This window comes from Diabrotica undecimpunctata, chromosome 6 (assembly GCF_040954645.1).
Source record: "Diabrotica undecimpunctata isolate CICGRU chromosome 6, icDiaUnde3, whole genome shotgun sequence".
NCBI classification, from domain to species: Eukaryota; Metazoa; Arthropoda; class Insecta; order Coleoptera; family Chrysomelidae; genus Diabrotica; species Diabrotica undecimpunctata.
In genome coordinates, this window is record NC_092808.1 from 145,032,654 (window position 1) to 145,055,427 (window position 22,774).

General features: G+C 31.8%; 1 protein-coding gene across 1 annotated transcript; it reads left to right on the top strand.

Annotated features, from left to right (window-relative positions):
- The first annotated feature begins 3,606 nt into the window (after positions 1-3,606).
- Positions 3,607-21,904, top strand: LOC140442892 (uncharacterized). Its single transcript, XM_072533852.1, has 3 exons — positions 3,607-3,894; positions 15,931-16,251; positions 21,364-21,904. Exons 1-3 carry the CDS (start codon positions 3,753-3,755, stop codon positions 21,825-21,827), a joined length of 927 nt encoding a protein of 308 aa, XP_072389953.1. The 5' UTR covers positions 3,607-3,752; the 3' UTR covers positions 21,828-21,904.
- Positions 21,905-22,774: the final 870 nt, after the last annotated feature.

The window sequence follows — 22,774 nt, forward strand, 5'->3', positions numbered from 1 at the left end:
CAGCCGTGCCGGAGGCATCAAGGAATTTGGATATCGGTCAAAATACTTGGGAATTCCAAGGTTGGCCAAATCCAAATTTCTAATTGATTCGATGCAGGGAAATTCCACTTTCGCTACGTAAAACAAAGGATTTGTTTTACATAAAAGCAGGTAGATTTTCTCTCATCGATCAGTCGAGCTTGCCTCTTCTACTGTAGACCTAATCGGTGCTATTATTGTTCCTACTAAGTTATTGTTTTATTTCTGATTTTTTTATATACCATTTTATTTTAGCATTATTGTATATTCAGACCTTTTCAGGTTAGAATAATACATTGATCTATATTTGTTCATGTACTGATTGTTTGATATTTTATTTGAATATTTTGATTGTTTATTTTTCTTGTATTTTGTGTCTAAGTTGTTCTTCCGTAAGTTAAGAACACTTAGAAATATTTATCTTGCTTTTTCTATTTTATATTTTGATTTGTACTTTGTCTAAGTAGTTCTTTCCGGTAAGTTAAAGAACTCTTAGAAATATTTCTCTGAATATTTGAGTTGTTATTTTAATTGTGCGTCTAAGCCGTTCTTTTCCGGTAAGTCAAAAGAACACTTAGAAATATTTTCATAATCATTGTTGCATTATTATTTCCGATATTTTATCTAAGATATTTTCTTCCTTAAGTTCAGAAAATACTTAATACATTTGTCTCTTTCATTTTCTATTTTATGCTAAGTTGTTTCTTCCGTAAGTCAAGAAACACTTAGCAATATTTCCACATCTTCTCTGTATTTGATTTTTCGTATTTTAAAGTCGTTTCTTCCGTAAGTCAAGAAACACTTATAAGTATTTGTATTCTTATTTTTCCATATTTTGATTCTCTTGTTTGTTTTCACTCTAAGTTGTTTCTTCCGTAAGACAAGAAACACTTAGAAACATTTTCTTTGCATTGTACTTTTATACCATTTTATTTTTCTTGTTTATTAAGTTATTCCTTCCGTAAGTCAAGGAATACTTAGACTATTTTACCTGTTCTGTTTTCTATTTTTGATCTGTTATTTTGTAACTGCTCCTTGGAACTGTTACCTATAACAGATACTTGTCACGGTAACCGTTATTTTATACCAGTAGAAGTATTAAACCATTTTATTAGTGACAAGCAAAGATGGTCAACACCCGGTCTAATTCCGAGGACAGGAAGAAGTCCGCAGAGCCGGCGATGGGTCCTACAGGCCCAAACGCCCCCTCTCGGCAACACAACAATAACAATGGATGACTGGGACCAATATTTTGACAAACTCCTAAGGTAATAAAGAGAGCAACGAAACACAAAATATAAATATTTTAACTTCACCAATACGAATAACAACGAAAGACGTAGAAGATGTATGTAGATCTCTAAAAAATAACAAAGCACCGGGTCCAGGTAACATCCCTGCAGAGTTAATTAAACACGGTACAACCAAACTATATACAAGTTTAGCCAAACTGTTCCAAAACTGCATTAATGGAATGACAACCCCAGAGGAGTGGAAGACATCATTCGTATCCACTATACACAAAAAAGGCAGAAGGGATGAATATGACAATTACAGAGGTATTGCCGTGACAAACTCGATCAGTAGAATATACGGAAAAGTAATTAAAAACAGAATAGAAAGCGAATATAAACACTTAGAGGCTGAGGAACAGGCAGTATTTAGGGCAGGTAGATCTACCGTTGACCATTTGTTTTGCATTACACAGATTATTGAAAAGAAAGTACTGGTTGGAACATATAATGGTGGTACACAATGACATGTTTCATTGTGTACCATACTGAATCATTCTATACCAATGGAATTCTATTGAAGCTGTACCATGGTAAGGAGGAAGAGAGAAAGATCAAGAGCCAAATTTAAAAGTGAACAAATGGCTGCATCAGTCACAGAGGTTAAAAAAAATGGAACTGCACTTCGCGTTACGGCAGATATATTTGGCATACATTTAAGCACATTAAGACGATATGTTCTAAAAGAAAAAAATGACCCACATGTAAAAATGGAGCCAAATTATGCTGTAAGATTAGTATTTAACACAGAAAATAAGACGTCGATGTGTGATTATATCAAGAATTGTAGCAAAATCGCTTTTGGGTTGAATGCTCTAAAAGTCAGAGCATTGGTATATGAAATGGCTGCTAAAAACAATATCAATATGCCAGAATCTTGGAAAGCCAACAAATGTGCAAGTAAATATTGGTTAAGGGCATTTATAAAAAGAAATTCATTATTATGCCTCAGAAACCCAGAAGGATGTTAACATTTCTACCTTCGGTCATTGCTTTTCTTGCAATGGCTGCTAAAAACAATGTCAATATGCCAGAATATTAGAAAGTCAACAAATGTGCAAGCAAAGATTGGTTAAGGGCATTTATAAAAAGAAATTCATTATTATGCCTCAAAAAGCCAGAAGGATGTTCACATTTCTACCTTCGGTCATTGCTTTTCCTGCAATGGCTCCTAAAAAGAATATCAATATGCCAGAATATTAGAAATCCAACAAATGTGCAAGTAAACATTGGTTAAGGGCATTTATAAAAAAAAATTCATTATTATGCCTCAGAAAGCCAGAAGGATGTTTACATTTCTACCTTCGGTCATTGTGTTTCCTCGTAAACATTATGCTCCGCCAGGAACATTAGGACTAACTATTAACGCAAGTATTAGATCATTTTCTTAAGCATACTGGTGCTAGAAAAGAAAACCCGTGTTTATTAATATATGACTAACGGCATAATAATTTTAACATTACCCTCACATACAACCAATAAGATACAGTCTTTGGACAAATCAGTTTTTTTCCTTCAAAAACTATAACAATAGTGCGATTGATTTATAACTTCTTAACCACCCCGGCAATCCTATGACACTGTAGCAAATAGCAGAATGTGCTGGTATTGCCCCCTCAAAATCAATGACACCTGAAAATATTATGAACGGCTTCAAATCTACAGGTATCTACCCATTTACTTAATGTATCTTTAGTGACACGAATTTTCTATTATTGTCAGTTACTGACAGACATATTGATGATTTTGAAATCTGTGACAGACAAAAAGATATCGCTGTACTAAGAGTTTCTACCAATTACGAAGAGAATGCATCTTGTTTTTTTAATTTTGCAATTGTTAGTCTGTTAATTATGTGACTTTTAATCATTGTGAAACAAATTCGGTAATCAAGTACTCTTGATAAAGAGGAAAACCATGATAAAGTGAGTAAACTAAAGTAGGAAGAAAAATAATAAAGGAATACCAAAAATAGCTCGCTAAGCATGGAAAATAGGACAAAGGAAGAATATCATGCGTACTGGATACGTGAAATAACGAATTTATTTAAAAATATTGAGCTTTTAACGAAAGGTTGTTCTCGTCAATGTTACGGCACTACTTTTCAATAAAATTATAGAATCTTAAAATATTTCAAACCAGATGAATACAAGTTTTTTATATCCTTCTGGTTCATCTACGCTCTTAATATTTCAGGTTCATTGATAGTTCATCTCACCAATAATTCAAAAAACACCACGATGAGTACGAATCATTACAAGAGCGGTTACTTTTTTAGTCTTTAGTTTAACAGCTTTACATCCTCTTCAATTATTCCGTGAAATTTCAAAACCGGCTAACACAACGTGAAGGTTAAAAACTCCAATGACCCAAAGTATAAAACGTGTAGATATAACCTCAGTTCGGATTTAGTTGAATTTAGGATTAGTCCCGACGAAAAATATGCAGAACTACATTAACGAGTGGTTTTTCGTATTTTTGATCTGTGTGACATATTCGCGTGCAAATCCGGTCGTCATACAATCGTTGAAACAGGCAGATCAATATGCTAATAATAATAATTTTGGAGTGTCGTCTAATCAAGGTAAGCTTTGTATTTTCATTTTTTATTAGTTTTTTGTTAAATCATGCCTAAATGTAAAAATATCTAATATTCCTACTAATTTTAATCCAAGTGGTTGCATAAATTTAAGACTATTTTTATTGGAAATAAGCCACAATTTTACTTTATAAAATAAGTTTATGGCGTTTCGATTTCCACTTCGGAAATCGAAGTGAATTCGAAAATTTTGTTTTCGGTACTTAATAAAAAATTCTTTTATTTTTTCAAGCCCTATATTTAAAAAGGGTTGCGCTGAAAGGGCTTTAAACGAAGGCAATTACAACCTTTAATCATATCTTGTTAAATTTTTAGTCTAGTTAAACTCTAGTTTATCTTCATTATCAGCGGACAATTTGAAACAAATATTATTACTAAACAAAATTTAAAATCTACAGTATGGTGAAGATATGTACTACCTAGATGACACTACCTGTCCTGGATGTTTTATTCTCTAAGAAAGATACTGGATACGAGACTCAGGTGTATAAACAAAAACCGACACACACCAACAGATATTTAAATTACAAATCAAATCACAATATCAATATTAAAAGGGAACCATTAAATCCTTAGAACCATTAAATCCTCTCTGTGGATCAGAGAAAAAATACCCAATCAGTGGAAAGAAGCAATCTTATGTCCAGTGCATAAAAAAGGAGACGTTACAGAATGTAAAAATTACAGGGGAATAGCTCTACAAGATACAGTGTATAAGATTCTGGCCATATCAATTAGAAATAAAATTAAAACAAAAGTTGAAAATTGTCTAGGTGAATATCAAGCAGGTTTCAGAGCAAACAGATCGGTAATAGACCAAATTTTTACAATGAAACAAATTTTAGCTAGCTCATATGAATTCAACCTAACATTACACATGCTGTTTATTGATTTTAGACAGGCATATGATACTATAAAAAGAAATAGAGTATTCGAAGCACTGGAATATTTTAAATTTCCACCAAAAATAGTAAGACTGACTAAATGCATACTCAATGATACTAAAAGTAAAGTCATGTTAGAAGGACGGGTTTCGGATAGCTTTATCACTAATAGAGGTCTGCGACAAGGTGACCCGTTATCAACAGATTTTTTCAATTTGATCTTAGAGAAGATTTTACGAGAGTGTAACATCTACACTAGAGGCACAATATATCATCACAGGCATCAATGCGTAGCATATGCAGATGATGTTACCTTAATAACAAGGAGACCTGCAGAATTAAGAGAAATCTTTACTAGAATAGAGAGAATGGCCAGGGAATATGGTTTAGAAATAAACGAAGAAAAAACAAAATATATGGTGATGAGGGGAAACGAAAATCATCAAGGACAGTTCTTTAAGATACAAAGCCCAAGTAAAGAATATAACTTTGAAGTTGTTAGCCAATTCGATTACTTGGGAGTGACACTAACAAATAGGAACGAAGAGAACCAAGAAATCATAAAAAGAATGGCCAAAGGTAGTAAGAGTGCTGGGAGCCTGACTAAGATAATGAGGTCGAATATAATATCCAGAACAGCAAAAAAACGAATATATACAACAGTTATCCGACCTACAGTACTCTATGCTAGCGAGACCTGGACACTAAATAAAGATATGGAAGTAAAATTAGATAGATGGGAACGAAAAATTCTTAGAAGGATATACGGAGGTGTAAAAGAGGGGGACATCTGGCGAAGAAGAACGAATGAAGAAATAATGCAAATATATGGGCAACCAAAAATAACAAGACTTGCTAAAATTCAAAGATTAAGATGGCTCGGACATATAGCAAGAATGAAGGAAGGAAGAGTTCCCAATGAATTAATAAACACGGAGGCTGGTACAAAAAGAAAAAGAGGCCGCCCCCGAAGAAAATGGCTGGAGTCGGCAAAAGAAGATCTGAAGTCGCTGCGGGTACAAGATTGGAAAAACTTAGCACAAGATAGAAAGAAATGGAAGAAAACCGTTGAAGCCTTGGGCCTTTGAGGCCTGTTGAGCTGAACTATATATATATTAAATCCTTATACGATATAGCCAAAATTACTTGTTTTAACGAAAATTCGTTCTTAGAGGAAAAACATTTTTTCTTAACATCTGTTTTATTAAAAAATGATTATCCTTTATCGTTTATAAATAAGCAATTTTCAACCTTCTTCTTGTTCTTTTCAAAGGAATCGCACAGAACAACTAATAACGAGATCCTACAGCATACACAAGCAATAATACGAGGAAAATAACAATACCATTCATAAAAGAATTATCAGAAAAACTTAAAAAGACAGGAAATAAATTCAACATTTCAACAACATTCAAAACAACAAACACATTGAGATCTATTTTATCTAAAATTAAACAATGAACAAGAAAGAACAAAGAATTGTATTTATAAAATACCTTGTAAATGCGACCAGTTTTATTTATGTGAAACATCAAGGCCATTAAATGTTAGAATAAGTGAACATCAATCTTATATTAAAAATAGAGAATTTGATAGATCTCAAATATGTAAACACGCATGGGAAAATGAACATAGGCTTCAATGGAACGATTCAAGTATATTCCTAGAAGAAACAGATGGTAAGCGGCTATAATTATGCTAAATGAGACCAATTATGTCGCAAATTTCTCGACAGAATGCAGTAGGATCTCGTTACCCATATTAAAAGAGGAAGGTATTAAAAGGAAAATACCACTATTAGTAAGTCAGTAACATATCGAGGATACATCATTTATGCTTTTTAAAGAACATACATATAAAATCAGAATTTGGTGTTAATTGAGAGCAAACTAAATGCACGACCAAATACTTACCATATCGGGATAGTATTATGAGGTTTTTTGTCTGGTTCTTTGTTCATGATTTACTATGGAATCACTAACAGGAGAATTTTACTGTCATCATGGCATGTGGTTGTCTTCTTAAAAACGAATCACATGCTAAGATTTTTCTGACGGATATTCTCAAGTTAAAGATGATTTCATGTAATCATCATCATCATCATCACTGGCTCGACAACCCTTTTTGGGTCTTGGACTGCTCCAGGATTCTTCTCCATTCTGATCTGTTTCGTGCTTTTTTTCTATAGTTTTTTATTTTTAAGGTTGTTATATCATTTTCTATTTGTTCTAAGTATCTCAGCTTCGGTCTTCCTTTTGTTCTTTCGCCTACTGGCATCTGTTTGAATATTTTGTTTGTTATATCGCTTTCTTCCATTCTTTCTACATGTCCTATCCAACGCAGCCGTCCTATTTTAATGAATGTTATAATATCCAGATCCTGGTATATTTTGTATAGTTCAGAGTTGTATCTTCTTCTCCATATTCCGTTTTCTTTTGTGCCCTTATATATGTGTCGCAAGATTTTTCTTTCGAAGGTGGCTAACAACGTTTCCTCTCTTTTAGTGAGTGTCCAGGTTTCTGAACCGTATGTGAGTACCGGTCTTATTAGGGTTTTATATATTTGGCATTTTGTTTTTCTTGCGACGTTATCTGATTTTAGTTGCCTAATTAAGCCATGGTAACATTTATTTGCAATAAATATTCGCCTCTTCACTTCCTCCGTAACGTTATTATCAGACGTGACTAGGGATCCCAAGTATATAAAGTTTTTTACCCCCTCTATGTTGTATTCTCCTATTGTTATATTTTGTGGCTGCCTTATTTCTGCGTTTTTACTTACCTGCATATATTTTGTTTTGGTCTGATTGATTTTAAGACCACTATTTTGTGCAGCTCGTTCTATTTGGTTGTATGCCTCTATCATTTCTCCTCTTGATCTTGCGATTATGTCAACATTATCTGCAAATGCTAGTATTTGCACGCTTTTATTAATGATTGTTCCTCGTGTATTGACTGTTGTGTCCCTCAGTATTTTCTCGAGTACGATGTTGAACAAGATGCATGATAGAGCGTCTCCCTGGCGTAGTCCCTTTTTCACATCTATTGTTTGCGTTAATTCATTTTGTATCCGGATTCTACTTTCTAGTTTTAGAGATTCTTTTATCAGTTCTATTAGTTGTGTTGGTATATTAAAGTCTTTCATTGCTTTTATTAAGAATTCTCGGTTTATATTGTCATATGCGCTTTCAAAGTCTATGAATAGATGATGTGTGTCGATGTTATATTCACTTGTTTTTTCGAGGATCTGTCGCAGAACAAATATCTGGTCTATTGTTGACTTCTGTCTACAGAAGCCACTTTGGTATTTGCCAACTATTTTTTCAGCGTGTGGTCTAAGTCTTTCATAAATGACGTTGGACATTATTTTGTATGCTGCATTCAGCAGCGTGATTCCACGGTAGTTTCCACATTCTAATTGATTTCCTTTTTTATGTAATGGTACAATAATACCGCTATTCCACTCCACTGGTAGCTGTTTATTCGACCATATCTTTGTTATCAATTCATGTATTGTTTTTTGTAGTAATAAATTTATTTTAAAGTCAATCGATCCACATACAACTGTTCTGTACTAAACCCACGTTACTTTTCTAGCTGTTATTCTTTATACATCAATTGTGTATTTTGTAACTTTTGCGTACAATCTGGTAGGTGTTGGTATTATTGTACTCCCCAAATACTCTTGGGATATTGTCTGATTCCTCTTTTAATGACTTAATAATAAAAATTATATTTTCCATTCTTTTGTTGTTTTTGTCATATTAATGCCTTTATAAAATAGCTTGGTTATTATGCTTGTTAACTTCTCAGATCGCACTTTTATCAGCTCCGTGGTAATATTTCCTGGTTCACTCTCACTCTTATTTTTTTTCTTCTTATTTTCAGCCACTTTCTGTCCACTCTTGAACATAGACCTCTTCCATATTTTAACGTACTTTTCTATTTGAAACCACGTATGCATATTCTTTGATATCATAACGTCATCTCTCCTGGGGTCTTCCGGCGCTACGTTTTGACTGTCTTGGTCGCTAGTGTGCCAGTTTAGTTGTCCATCTGGTTTGATATTGCCGAGCAACATATCCTACCCATTGCCATTTCAGTTCTGCAATACGTTCTAACACATCTGTAACTTTGGTTATTTGACGAATTTCTTCATTTGTTTTTCCAATTTTAAGACTAATACTGTTCTGTGTCTGTTCTTTTTTAAACAAAATGGCAAAAATGGCCCGACTTTTATTTATTGATCATATTTGTAGAAACTGACTTTTTTGCGACAAAAGACAAAGATTGCAAACAAAAGTTGCACTTTTCACATTTAAAATGCATTTTCATTTTTGTCGATGAGACATTCTGATCAAAAGATATCGGATTTTTACCGTCGAGTTGATACAAATTTTATTTCGCGCGCATGACTGACTTTCAACATCGCCGGTCGCTTTAACCGCTGTTTCTGAGAGAACGGTTCAATCTACGAAAAAAAGGCTAACAAACGTTTTTTTAGAATTATCTTAGCTACATTTTTTACTTGAAAAAGAGTACAGATTCTTGGTAAATCGATTTTCCCCATGCGAGGGGGGTTTTAGGCGAAAGCCAGGGGGTAGGAGTTGTAAACTTTTTTGCATATTTTTTGAGGTCCAATAATTGATATTCTCAGAAAAATTCAGCTTGTTCGTATGATTCTTAGGGGTCAAATCTCTGACAACTGTACTAAAAATCAAGTTGATTTGTTTAGATTCATATAGGCCAGAGTTAAAACTATCAAGACGATAAGCATTTAATACTTAAAACAAATACCAATCGACCGTAACTTTCGGTTTTAATTAATTAATACAGGATGTTCTTAAGGACAATATAATGCGATTAGCCGAATGCGTTCATCATTGCATAGAAAAATAGTCAAGCACAGCATTAACGCGATAATTAAACAAAATAAACAATGAACTACACGGTTATTTAACCTTGATTAAGAGTAAATAGAGCCTTGTGTAATTCAATAAATGTCCTGTTATATTGTATACGGAATCAAAGATATTTCTATAATATTGGTTAGATTAGGAATACAGTTAAACGTAAATAATGAGCAGATGTTTTTGAAAAAAAGTGAATAAAAACGATTTTTATAATGTAAATCTGTCTTGCAAAAGTTATTATTACCTTTTATTAAATAGTGCAAAAACTGATTTACTCTAAAAAACTTTTTACGAGTATCTCAGAAAATTATTGATGGGTTTAAACTTGTAAAATTCAAATTAACCATCTCCTTATACCAAAAATACTGTCTCAATATAAAAATTGTTCCTAATATAATCAATAGCTAGTTTTGACAGGCGAGTTCAGACACAACTTTTGTAAAAAATTATCTTCTTCTTCTTTCTCTTTATAAGCAATTCTGCTTGTTCATTGGCGGATTAATACCTCTATGAAAGGTTGTCACTCCATCTTTTGCACGGTCGTCCGATACTTCTTCTGCCGATTGGTGACTTATCTCTTGGTATTTTGATGACACGGGTCTCCTCCATTCTGCTTATGAGGTTATTCCATTCTTTTTTTCTATTTTGTGTCCAATTCATTTATACACTGTACGTTACATTTTCTTCTAATGTCTTCACTTCTCTTTCGATCTCAGCGTATTTCCTGTAATTCTTCTCATTACTCTCATCTCTGCCGTTTCCAGTAGCCTTTGCGTTGTGGCTGTGCCGAGTCTTGTTTTTGAGGCGTATGCCAATATTGGTCTTACACTGGCTTTATAAATTCTTGACTTCATCTCAGTGTTAATGTGTCTGTTTCCCCATTTATTAAGGCATCCTGCCAGTCTATTTGCTTTTTGTACTTGATCTCCCACTTCTTTGTCCAGGTCTCCATATCTAGACAGTGTAATTTCCAGGTATATTATTTCCATTACTTGTTCAATACTGATGCCATCAATTTCTATTTTACATCTGGTTGGTTCTTTGCTGACTACTATTGTTTTAGTTTTCTGAGATGAGATTGTCATATTAAATTCTTTTGCTCTTATGTTAAATCTGTGGACCAGTCTTTGCAGACTATCTTCATCTTGGGCTATCAATATTGCGTCGTCTGCGTAACAGAGTATTTTGATTTCTTTGTTTCCCATTCTGTATCCTCTTCCTTTGTTAACGGTTATGATGATTTCATCCATGATGAAATTGAAGAGCATGGGGCTCAATGAATCTCCTTGTTTTATTCCACTGCCTATTTCTATAGGTTCTGTAAATTGTCCATCTATTCTGACTTCCATTTTGTTGTTATGGTAGATGTTTTCGATAGTTTTTATAATATTTAGGGGAACTTCTCTATTATACAGACGATGGATTAAATCTTTGAATCTTACTCTGTCAAACGCTTTCTTTAGGTCAACCAGACACAGAAATGCTGGTTTATTGTACTCTAGTGATTTCTCAGTAATTTGCTTTATAACGAATATTGCATCTGTACACGATCTTTCACTACGAAAACAATATTGTTCATCTGCTAAACTTATCCTCTGATTTATTAGCACTTGTAAAATTTTAGTTGTAAGTTTTAGCGTAGTATTTAATAAGTTTATACCCCTGTAGTTTTCTGGCTGTTTTTTTATCTCCTTTTTTGAATAGTAGAATTAGTTCGCTCATTCTCCAATCTTCCGGTATATAATTGTGTTTTATAATTTTATTAATTAATGTTGTTAATTGTTCTGTCATTGCTGCTCCACAATATTTCAGTAACTCGTTTGGTATCCCGTCTTTACCTGCTGATTTTCTGTTCTTCAGGTTTTCGAGTATTTTCCGAACTTCCTGTACATTTACATTTACGTTTCATGTAAAAAATTATAAAGTGAGAAATTCTTCAAGAGCTGATTTTGATCTTTTTTATGATGAAATAATAAGCAACCTAGTAGATTTCTCAATAAATAAAATAAATTACAAACAATTTATGTAAGTTATCAATAAAGCAGCAGATAATTCAATTTCTTATACAAATTATAGGATACACGGTAAACCATTCAATCCCTGGTGGGATGAAGAGTGTACATTATGGGTAAAGAAACGTAAGGAAGCTTTTCGCATATTCGACTCATCACCATCACTAGAAAATTATTTGCATGTTAAACATATAATTGCACAAACTAAGCGTAACCTTAGATTAAAAAAGAAAAATAAATTTAAAAAATTTTGTGAAACATTAAAGAAAGGATCCAATATTACATACGTATGGAATAAAGTAAATTGCAATTATTTTCAAACTATAATAATTGCAAAAATGTTTATAATCCCTCAGATAACATTATTAAAACAGGCTTATTAATATATATATATATATATATATATATATATATATATATATATATATATATATATATATATATAATCCTAAACCCATTTACCCTGTCGGGTGTAATGTCTTTAGTTAGTTTTTATGTACAATTTTTCTCCATTGCTTCTTATTCTTTGCTTGGTTTCTTGCTTGTTCTTTGCTAATTCCTCGTGTCTCTAGGATTGAGGGTACATTATCATCCCATGTCTTCATTGGCCTGCCACTTGGCCTCTTGGTTTGTATTCTGGCTTCCCATACTTTTTTAACTGGTCTTTCTTGATTCATTCTAACCATGTGTCCATACCATCTCAGTTCGGCCTCTTCAATTTTCTTAATAATTGATTGGACCTAAAGATGTTCTCTGACTGCCTCATTTCTAATCCTGTCTAGCCTGGTTATACCCATTATTCTTCTAAAAAACTTTATTTCTATGCTCTGTATTTTAGATTTTAATTTATCGGTAAGCGTCCAACTTTCACCACCAAAAGTTAAAATCGGCACAAACACCGTCTTGTATATGGTCACTTTGGATTTTTGGGATACTTCTTTTTTCGACAAAAACGTACTTTTAATTGCGTGGTACATCCGAGCAGCACTTTATATTCTGGAACTTATTTCAGTTTCTTCAGTTCCTCTGTTCCCTATTTGTACTCCCAAGTATTTATAAGTATCGACTTGTTCAAGTGTACTTGATGGAAATTCATTTTATGTAACAATAAAACACTGAAAACTTTGTTTTCAAAACTTCCACAAAATTTATTTTAAATTCTTATCACTACAGTTGTTTCGGCTGATTGCCTTTCTCAAGTGTAAACCCATACCAAAAACAGATCACTTGAGAAAGGCAATCAGCCGAAACAGCTGTAGTGATAAGAATTTAAAATAAATTTTGTGGAAGTTTTGAAAACAAAGTTTTCAGTGTTTTATTGTTACACTTCCGTTAAGTGTTATCTTCGTTTGTTTTATATTTTTTCCACATACCATTACTTTCGTCTTCTCATGATTGAACCTCAAATTTCGTTTAATTAGTGCAGCGTTCCATACCTGTAAGTAAATTTCAATTGAGTGCTTCTTCATTTATCCCAAATATCACTAGATCGTCTGCGCATGCACACTCTGAGATCCACACTGCATCTACATGCACTATGTCCGACATATAATTTCAATGTTTCTGCTTTAGTTTTTTTAATTATGTCATTCAAGACAATGTTAAACATTATGGGGCCTAAACTCCTTGACGTAGACCCACATTTAAATGAGGGCTTTTATATACTAGATTTAATAACGGCGACTTTTTGGGCCCGTCTTTAGCAACCGAAGGTTTACCCCAGGGTTCACCTTTAAACACAATTTTATTCAATATATACATATTGGATCTATTTTCCATTCTTCCTAAAGATATTACTAAATATTAATGGGTATGCTGACGATTTGGTTTTATATGTTAAAGAATCAGTTATCCAACAAATGGTTAATAAAGTTAATATGGCATTGTACAATGTACAAGAATGGTTGTTAGAAAATGACCTATCTCTCTCTATAGACAAATGTGAAGCCGTATGGTTTTCGAAGGAAAAACGCAAAATTATTACCCCAGAAATCAAATTTAGTAACACAATTATACCATTAAAAGATCAAGTTAAATTTTTAAAATAAACATGTTGATAATATTTTAGTTAAAACAAAGAAAACTATTATTATTTTACGTGCAATTTTCAGAATATGGTGGGATGCAGACCCTACGACTCTTTTAATAGTCTTCAATGCTTTAATAAGATCTCACTTAGACTATGGTTCGTTATTATTTAGACCGATATCTCAGACATGTATTATTAAACTTAACACACTGTTTTTTGAAGGCTTAAGAATTTCTTTAGGTCGTACGAAATCTACCCCTCACTTGGCTCTGCTAGCAGAATCGGTGCAATATTATTTAAAACATAGGAGTTTAATATTAGCTACTAAATTTTTAAGTAAGATCGTTAATATTAAAAATCATCCTGTGATTTTATTCCTTGTTAACTTACGGAATAAACTTATAATCAAACCTAATTTTTATAATGAAGATAACATACCTTACTTAGTTTCAACACTAGAATACTTTTTTCTATATTTTAACAAAATATATAAAGGTAATAATTTCCCATGTTATGAGATGGATTTTGATACATTAGTCAATCCAGTAAAAGCATTAAATTGCAAAATAACAAAGGATGAATATATGATTAGAGAAACATTTTCATTATTTATTGAAAAATATATTTATTTATACTTTCATTTATACGGATGCCTCAAAAAATTGTAACAAAGTAGGTTTTGGCATTTATATTCCTAGTATCAATTACAAATTTTCATCCAGACTCTCTGTTGAACTGTGCATATGCAAAGCAGAAAACATGGCTATATAATAAAGTTATTATCTTCTCCGATTCTCTTGTTGCAATATATAAAATAATTAACAGCAAAATTTCTGCTTCAGTAGATTATTGGTGCCTTAAAACAAAAAATCCTATTATTAATCTACAAGCTAATACACTGGCTAAAATTTAAATATGAAATTAGATTCCCAAGACGTGCTACCCGTAACTAAGAATAAAATTAAAAACAAATTCAAAAACACTTGGAAAATTTTAATTAGTAAAAAATCAATATTACAGAGTACAAAATATTTTCCCTAATAACACATGGTTTCAAAACTTTTCATACAAAGATAGGAGACACATTACAGCTATTATAAGAATGAGGAACGGTCATTGTTAAACAAATCAACATCTTTTCAAACTGAATTTGGCAGACAACCCTTACTGTAAATGTGGCCTAATAGAGAACCTAAATCATATATTTTTTGAATGCCCCATAAGGATCATTCCGGGTTTTGACCTGTACACAAAATTCATTCATATAAATTATAATTCAACAAATTACTATATATTCCATTTTAAATAAACTTACTGAAGAATCAGTCAGCATTTTGATAAAATTAGTTTCAATTAATAAATTAAATTTGTTATCTACAATGTTCAATTTTTTTTGTAGATTTTACTAATATAACCTATTATTAATGGATTTTTTTTTACAAAATTATTTGCCAGTGATTTTAAGTAAGTGTACAGTTAATCTAATTTACAAACCGTTGCACGTCATTATCTACATCAGAGATCGAAGTTGACATAGTTGCCAAAGCATAAAAAAATCCTGAATCCATTTTAAATCAAATAGGTCACATAATTATTGCAAAAGTGTACAACAACTGTATACAACAAAATAAATTAATATTTAATGTAAATAAATAGAAACAAAACAAGAGTTAAAAAATAATCTTGTTAAAAACAATTTGAGCTGCTTGTTTAAAAAACAACATAGTTTAATTAATAGTAAATAACAAAAACAAAACTAAAGTGTCAACACCGCAACTGTCAAATAAGTGTTACCAATTTATGCCAAAATTTCACCTTAGTTCGATTACAGTTACAGTTTGTTCCGAACAAATGTTCTTCATAAAAACGCTTTATAATGCATTTATACAAATTAAATAAAACATATTATTGTGTATTTCTTTAAATTAACATTAATAGAAATCTTTAAATATTATTTCTACGCGTATATAATAAAATATATCTAGTGGCTGTAATGCCAGTGTACTCGGCAAAGTGATTCTAAAAAAGAACACACCTACCGCCTAAATATTTCGTGTTGGTATCATGTGACGTCACGTGCTATGACGCCGATGACGTGCAACGGTTTGTAAATTAGATGGACTGTACCAATAGTTAACTGTCTTAATAAATTTAAACCAATACATACCTTTTTATTTTTTTTAGGTATTGCCAATTTTGAAGCAGATGCTGGATTTAATAAGGCAGACGAAAAAAAGCTAGTAAATTCTGTCTCTAATGTAAGATATGGAGAGCAAAACAACAATAAAAATGATCACTTGGACGCGAATAATTTCAATACCGGCACATTTTATCAAAAAGGTGGCGTAGATCAGAATAATTTCGAGGACAAGAAACTACATCAAAAAGGACATCATAAAAATGGATTCCATAATAGTTATCACAAAGACGAGGTTGGAAGCAATTCTAGCTTTTATGAGGACGGTAGCGATGAAGGAGGCCATCATATTCTTAAGAATGATAAAGGTAAAGAGACTTTAAATTTAATTATGAATGACAGTTCTTTGAGCGATTAAGTGTTTTTACGACAAACAGATTGCTAGCATCAACCTTAAATACTCATCCTTTATTCGGGCTTAGGACCAGCAGTGATAATCAATCTAAAGAACCGTGATTAATTAGTTCTCAGTAGTATAATGTCTTAATTCATGCCCTTTATTATTTAAGATAAAGGCAAAGAAAGGGCAAAGAAATCAGAAGGAAAATCGGGGATGCAAAAGAAAAATGGTACAGCAACAAATATCTTGAAATAGAAGAACTGCAGAAAAAGAATGACACGTTTAATATATACAAAAAGGTGAAAGAAATAACTGGAACATATAGATCAACTGCAAGTAGTTTACTTGGTAAACAAGGAAATATTATAGTCAATGAACAGATTAGAGAGGTGGAAAGAATATATTGAGGAGCTGTTTGATGACGATACGAGTAGAACAGAAATTTAAATCGAGAATATATCAAAGAATAGGAAAGTAACCGGTTCAGATGAAATTCCAAGCGAAATAATCAATAAGAATACTTCACTCGAGAATTTACAACAAAATAGAAGTACAACTAAGTGAAACACAATTTGGTTTCAGAAACAACCTTAAAACCAGAGAAGTACTCTTAAGTTTGCAGATCATGGTTCAAAGATGTAAGAATATCGAACAATCGGTATATATGTGTTTTATCGATTTCGAAAATACCTTTGACCTAGTAAACCATGACAAACTTATAGGTGTCTTGCAACAGGTGGGAATTGATGACCGAGACCTCCGTATTATCAAAAATTTGTATTGGCATCAATGTGCAAACATACGAATTGGACACAACACGACGGAAGCAGTGAAAATACGACGTGGAGTGAGGCAAGGATGTATTCTATCGCTCCTACTTTTTAATATCTATCTATATAATATTTATATAATATAACTTTACAAAAATCTATATATCTATATTGACTAATTATTATTGATTTATTGATACCTATATTTATTCCGTCCACGTATATACAGGGTGGTCCTTAAGTAATTGTACAAAAAGAAACAGTAGATTCTACACTCTAAAATATTACGATTTAAGCCAAATTGCTTTTATAAAATGTTGATATTAAGAAAGATACAGGGTGTTAAAGTGCAAAATTAAAATTTTATTTTTCGCTATAACTTTCATGTTTGTAAACATTTATGTATAAAAATTTACAACAGGGTACTTTTAGATATAAAAAACTATAATTTTATACACACTTTGACGTAACTGATAGAGGGCGTCACTTATGCCACATATGTGGTATAAATTTGCACTTAACTTTTTTGCTCTTTAAGTTACTTGTATTTGAGATAAAAAATATTAAAGATACATTATTTTGACAAAAAAAAGGTATACTTGTTAATAACATCAAAACTCAATAGTTTTCGAGATAATCGCATTTTAAAAATCAGCTGCATAATTCTGATCTAAGGCAATTACTCCAGGCAACGAAGAAAAAATAGACAAAAACATTAATACTTTTGAATTTTGGTATAAAATACCTTTAACTAAAGTTAATAGTTAACGAAATATTAAATAAAATAAATATATCAGCAGGATAATTAATAATAGGATTTGACAAAATAACAGAATAATAGGATTGTACATCAAACATTTTACGTTTTATGTTAAATTAAAGTCATAATCAAAACATTTTGTTTACAAACCAAATTAAGAAATAGTTAAACTAAATAACACAACTTTTTGTCAAAGTATGTGTTTGATATGTCCACCATTTTCTTTAATTCATTTGTCAATATATTCTATAAAAGATCGTCTCATTAAATAGCATCATTGGTTCTAAAGAAACTGCTGCAGTATTTATTTCTTCCCATAGTTGGTTGCGAATGTTTATGGGATTCTTATAGACACGTTGTTTTAATACGCCCCGTACACCAAAATCAAACCGATTAAATTCTGGGCTACGTGGTGGTTATAATGTATAATGGATGAATATATCGATGACATTACTTATTTATATGATTACGTTACAGCTTACGAGTAACTATAATTACATCTCGAACAAATGGACTATTATGATTTACTAACGAACTTATATTATGCTGAACCAAATTGCCTGTGTATTTACTATATTTATAACAATATCGGTTATTAGGACAACGATGATGTTTTTGTAAAAATGCTGAGTCTTTCAGGTTAGATTTGTAGCAAAAGTATTATGAAACAGGACACATATGTGTTATTCAATACCTGTGCTCACATTGCCAAGGAATATGACTACCGCGACCAATCCAACGTTCAGAAAAGTTGTATTTAAATAGGTTTTAACTGTCTTCTCTCTAGAATGTGGTTATGTACCATCTTGCATAAACCACATATTTTGGGTTTTTAGTATTTTACGATAGAGAAAAAGTAATACAACGCCAATATAGAAACTTAAAAAGCGATAGCAAGGGGAAATTGTAAACATGATGACGACCAACGTCTGAATACGGACACGGCACCTAAAGAAGAAGATGAAATATATTTTCTTTAATAAGACATTTAGCACATATAACAAAGCATTTTGTGATGTTACATTATCATCTTTGAGTAGTTTTAATAAGAATAAACTATGAATTATGCTTATCTACAGGTATTTAGTGCTTTACCGCACAAATATCAAACTAAGAATTATTGTGCAGCTGACTTATAAAATGCATTTATCTCGAAAACGGTTGAATTTTCAGATTACTAAAAAGTATACCTTTTCTTTGTAAAAATATTTAATATTTTTTAACACAAATAGAGCTAACTTAAAGAGGAAAAAAGTTAAGCGCAAATTTATGCCACACATGTGGCATATGTGGCGCCCTCTATTAGTTACATTAAAGTTAGTATAAAATTTCCACTTTAACACCCTGTATCCTTCTTAAGATCAACAATTTATTAAAGCAAGTTGGCTTAAATCGTAATATTTTAAAGTGAAGAATCTACGGTTTCTGTTTGTACAATTACTTAAGGACCACCCTGTATACTTTTTATTATACAAACAAGTAAAACCTTACTACATCTACCCCTTTTAGAAGAACAATTAAGATATTAAGAGAAACGTCTCCATTCTCCTATACAGAAAAAAATTAAGCATACCTCCCTGTTCGTAGATATATACAAATATTTTCCTAAAACTAACTTTACAAAAACTAATTATAATAACATAATTCTATGCACTGTGTTTTTTTTTCTATTTAGTGTCTGTCTTTCACTACACATAAGTTCACTTGTACGAATATATTTTATTTTTAAGTACCTTCCTTTATTTTTTTACGCAAATCTGACCTAACTTTATCTTTACAATTATAGTTGGATTAATTATTTACTTTAGAGATCTCAGTTTATAATTCACAAGTTACTTTATTAGACGACATTTGTAATTTACAATTTACGTTATTTCAAAGATTTCAACTGATTTTTACGTTTATTTTAATGATTACTTTGTTAGTTCTTGTTTATACTCTTTGACTTAACATTCATGACAGTTGTTATGTATCTTCTTACATTATTCCATAGTATTACACCTCAAATTTGCTTCTAGCTTTTATTTTCTCGTCTGTCATTATCTTAGGTACTCCACAAATACATATTTCTTCATTTTCTTTTATATTCCAGTACTTACTTCTATAGTGTACTTTTAACTATAATTCATATTCATATATCTTCATTTTTGTTAATTATTTGTCACTAATTACATCTTAAAACTATAATCATTTCTGTACAAATAACTTACTGCCTGTGTTTACAATATCAGCTGGTAACAAAAACAATAACTTACACTAACTTTGCGAAGTACTATATATCTACAATGACTAATTATTATTGATCAATTGATACCTATTCTAATTCCGTCTATACATACTTTTAATTACACAAATAAGTGTGTTTTTTACTTATTAACAAGAACAACAAGACCAGAGTTATAATGCCAACAGGGGAAACAGAATGTATAGAACTAAAAGGAGGAATCCGCCAAGGAGACTCGCTCAGTCCATTGTTATTCAATATGGTGATGAATCAAATAATTCACGAAGTAAGAAAACGACACGGATACCACATGGGACCGCATAAAATCACGATACTATGCTATGCCGATGATGCAGTACTAATTGCTGATAACGAAGATAACCTACAAAGGCAGCTCCACACCTTCGACATCACAGCAAACAAACTTAATATGAGAATATCAGTAGAAAAAACTAAATGTATAGTGATCAGTAAAGAGCCGCGTAGATGCAAACTAAAAATAGACGGCAAACTTGTAGAACAAGTAATGAAATTCAATTACCTAGGAGTAGAGATCACTAGTGGCAGGGATATAAGAACAGAGACCACAAAGAAAAGCGGCAAGAGTAAGTAGTTGCCTCCGAGAAACCATATGGAGAAACAAATATCTGACCACGGAAAGCAAAATGAAAGTACAAAAAACAACAGTAAGACCAATCCTAACATATGCAGCGGAGACAAGGACCGATACAAGAAAGACGAAACAACAAATCAACAATATCGAAATGAAAGTATTAAGATCAATAGCGGGCATATCAATAAGAGACAGACAAACCAACAGAAGTATACGCGAACAATGCAAAATTCAAAATATTAACAGGTGGATAAAAACAAGAAAAAAAACTGGAACGAACATGTAAACCGAATGGGACTAGATAGATTAGCGAACATCTGTAAAAACAACAAGCAGTATAGCAGAAGACCCGTTGGAAGGCTGCCAAAAAGGTAGAAAGATAATGAACAGTCGACGACTGAAACAGAATAAGAGGCAGACAAACAGGAGTAATCCTAGTCGCGCGAAGAAGAAGAAGAAGTTTGTTTTGCAATGTCACTAGTTAGGTTCACTCGGTTCAATGTAACTTTAATAATAAATCATTCGTATATTGACTTATTATTATATCTATGTAAGTCTTTTTGCATTTAATTTTTAACGGTTAAAATCTTACTACAGTTTGAAGAGCTTTTTCGTTTTAATCTACTCCACTGAATACCATTGTGTAATCGTTCTAATTTTTAGTTATGATACAATATAAGTATAAAATCAGTAATGGATATTTTATATTTTAGGTACTTACGGCAACGCCATGGAAGATAACAAGCAGGGTAATCACCTCGATCACACTTATCGTGCCAACCAAGGCGTCAACCAAGGTCAGTTCGACAATGCTCATGTATATGACGGAAATATCATGAACAACCGAAACTACAATAGACAACAACACTTAGATGATAGAAGACTTGCTGACCAAAGGGCTGGGGCCTTCAACTCGGGCGAACACTATAACGAACATAGATACGCGGATCCTCCTTATGATCCTGGATATAATAACTACGACAGATATAACAACTATGATACCTTAAATAGAGATTATCCCAAGAGACGAATTACCATTTTCGAAGATCCAAGGTATGAAGCTCATCCCAATCCAGTAAGATATAATGATGATTATATAGAACTAGATGTAAGACCTCCAAGGCGTTATCCAGATCGTAGCTTTGATCTAAGACGACCTCAACATGATTATTACTAAATAAGTGCAGACTATTATAATAAGTAACGAATTTTTTTGTAAAATATATGTTTTAAATTATTTCAAATAAAAATTAATAATAAAAATTTGATGATATTAATTACGCTAAAGTCAAAATAAATACCGGTGCATATTATATTTCATTTGTTACCTTATTTCAGAATAGCATAGGAATTCAAAGACGAAACAAGCAAGCAAGAAAAAGGCATATTGAGAATCGGTAGATTAAGCATAAACATACAGTTTTTATTTGTACGTTTGATTAACTCATAAAGAATTTTTTATATAAAAATTAGTGCACGTCATTCAATATTTACGACGTCAGAACTCCACAGCGTTGTCAAAACATCAGAATAGTTAATAAATGAGGATTTTTTAAAATGTCAACTATTTAAACTATTTACGAATACAATACACTAGTCAATTGGATTTTTAAAATGTACTAAAAGGAGTAAAAAAAACTTTTTTTACTCCTTTAAAAAAAAAAACTTAAAAACTAAGGTTTTATAAACTTAATAAACCCAATACTAATAATAATAATATATAATTAACGAATCGGAATCGACTAATGTGACTAACCTGTTACCTTTTAACCATTTTATTATTTAAAAATAATATAAGAGCTATAATCGACTATGGATCAATATTATACAGTGACACATCACAGTGTCATTTAAACAAAATAGACAAAATCGTTAATAAATGCCTTAGATTGTGTATAGGAGCCCTAATAAGCATGATACCAAGGAATTTCGTGGATATAAGTGCTACATACGCTACACAGTCTCATATCTACCATCCTGTCTTCCTTGCATAATTTGCAGAACCAAGATTCTTGTTTTTTTGTTCCCTTTTTCTTAGCAGGCAAGGTCTTAAATTTGTTTTTTGGATTGGGTAATTTTCGTAGCATTGACGAGACTCTTTTACCATCTGTAGTATGCGTATTG